The following is a 927-nucleotide window of genomic DNA, read 5'->3' on the forward strand; positions in this document are numbered from 1 at the left end:
CGCTGGTCGGGCAGAACGCGCAGGTCCTGCTGCGCGAGGCCAACCTGCGCTACTCGCTCGTCCGGCTGCGCGAGAACGCCGAGTCGATCGCTTTCTACGGCGGCGAGGCGCAGGAGGCGAGGGAGGTGCGCGACCGGCTGGAGGGTGCCGTCGAGGGCCGGCGTGCGGTCCTCGGCACGCAGCGCAACCTCGAGTTCTTCACCACTGCCTACCGGTACGCCATCCAGATTCTGCCGGTCCTGGTGGTCTCGCCGCTCTACTTTGCGGGCACCATCGAGCTCGGAGTGATCACGCAGAGCTCGGGCGCATTCAACAGCATCCTCGACGACCTCTCGCTCATCGTCAACGAGTTCGAGGGCATCTCGAGATTCTCCGCCGGCCTCCGCCGCCTCACGGCATTTGTCGAGCGCATGGAAGGCTACCAGCGCAACGCGAGCAACGCCACGTTCGTCCTGAGCGAGGCGCAGCGCGCCAAGCTGGTAGAGACTGCTGGGGATGGGCCGCCCGGTTTCTTGAGAATGCTCGGCAAGGGCGACAGCGCGGCGCCATCGACACCGCCGGTGCCCGCCCCACCCTCGCCGTCGCCGCTGCCATTGTCCGACGGGATTCACAACTTGGAGCTTGCGATCCTCTCGGGCAGCCGTGCGCTCGCGATCGACGACCTGAGCCTCCTCACGCCCGACGGATCGCGCCTGCTCTTTGCCAACGTCTCGCTGACCGTGCGCTGCGGGGAGCACCTGCTAGTCACTGGCCAGTCTGGCGCCGGCAAGTCGTCGATGCTTCGCGCGATCGCCGGCCTGTGGACGCGCGGCTCCGGCATCGTGACGCGCCCGCTCACGGCGGACACGATGTTCTTGCCGCAGCGGCCGTACTGCGCGCTCGGCTCGCTGCGCCAGCAGCTCGTGTACCCGCGGCCGCTCGAGGAGT

General features: G+C 68.5%; 1 protein-coding gene across 1 annotated transcript; it reads left to right on the forward strand.

Moving 5' to 3' along the window:
- Positions 1-23: 23 nt before the first annotated feature.
- On the forward strand, positions 24-902 carry EMIHUDRAFT_217861 (putative ABC transporter; the record flags this gene model as incomplete). Its single annotated transcript, XM_005760620.1, has 1 exon — positions 24-902. A coding segment is annotated over one exon (879 nt), but the record flags the coding sequence as incomplete, so codon positions are not given.
- Between the last annotated feature and the right edge of the window lie 25 nt (positions 903-927).

Source organism: Emiliania huxleyi (assembly GCF_000372725.1).
Source record: "Emiliania huxleyi CCMP1516 unplaced genomic scaffold EMIHUscaffold_75, whole genome shotgun sequence".
Lineage (NCBI taxonomy): Eukaryota > Haptophyta > Isochrysidales > Noelaerhabdaceae > Emiliania > Emiliania huxleyi.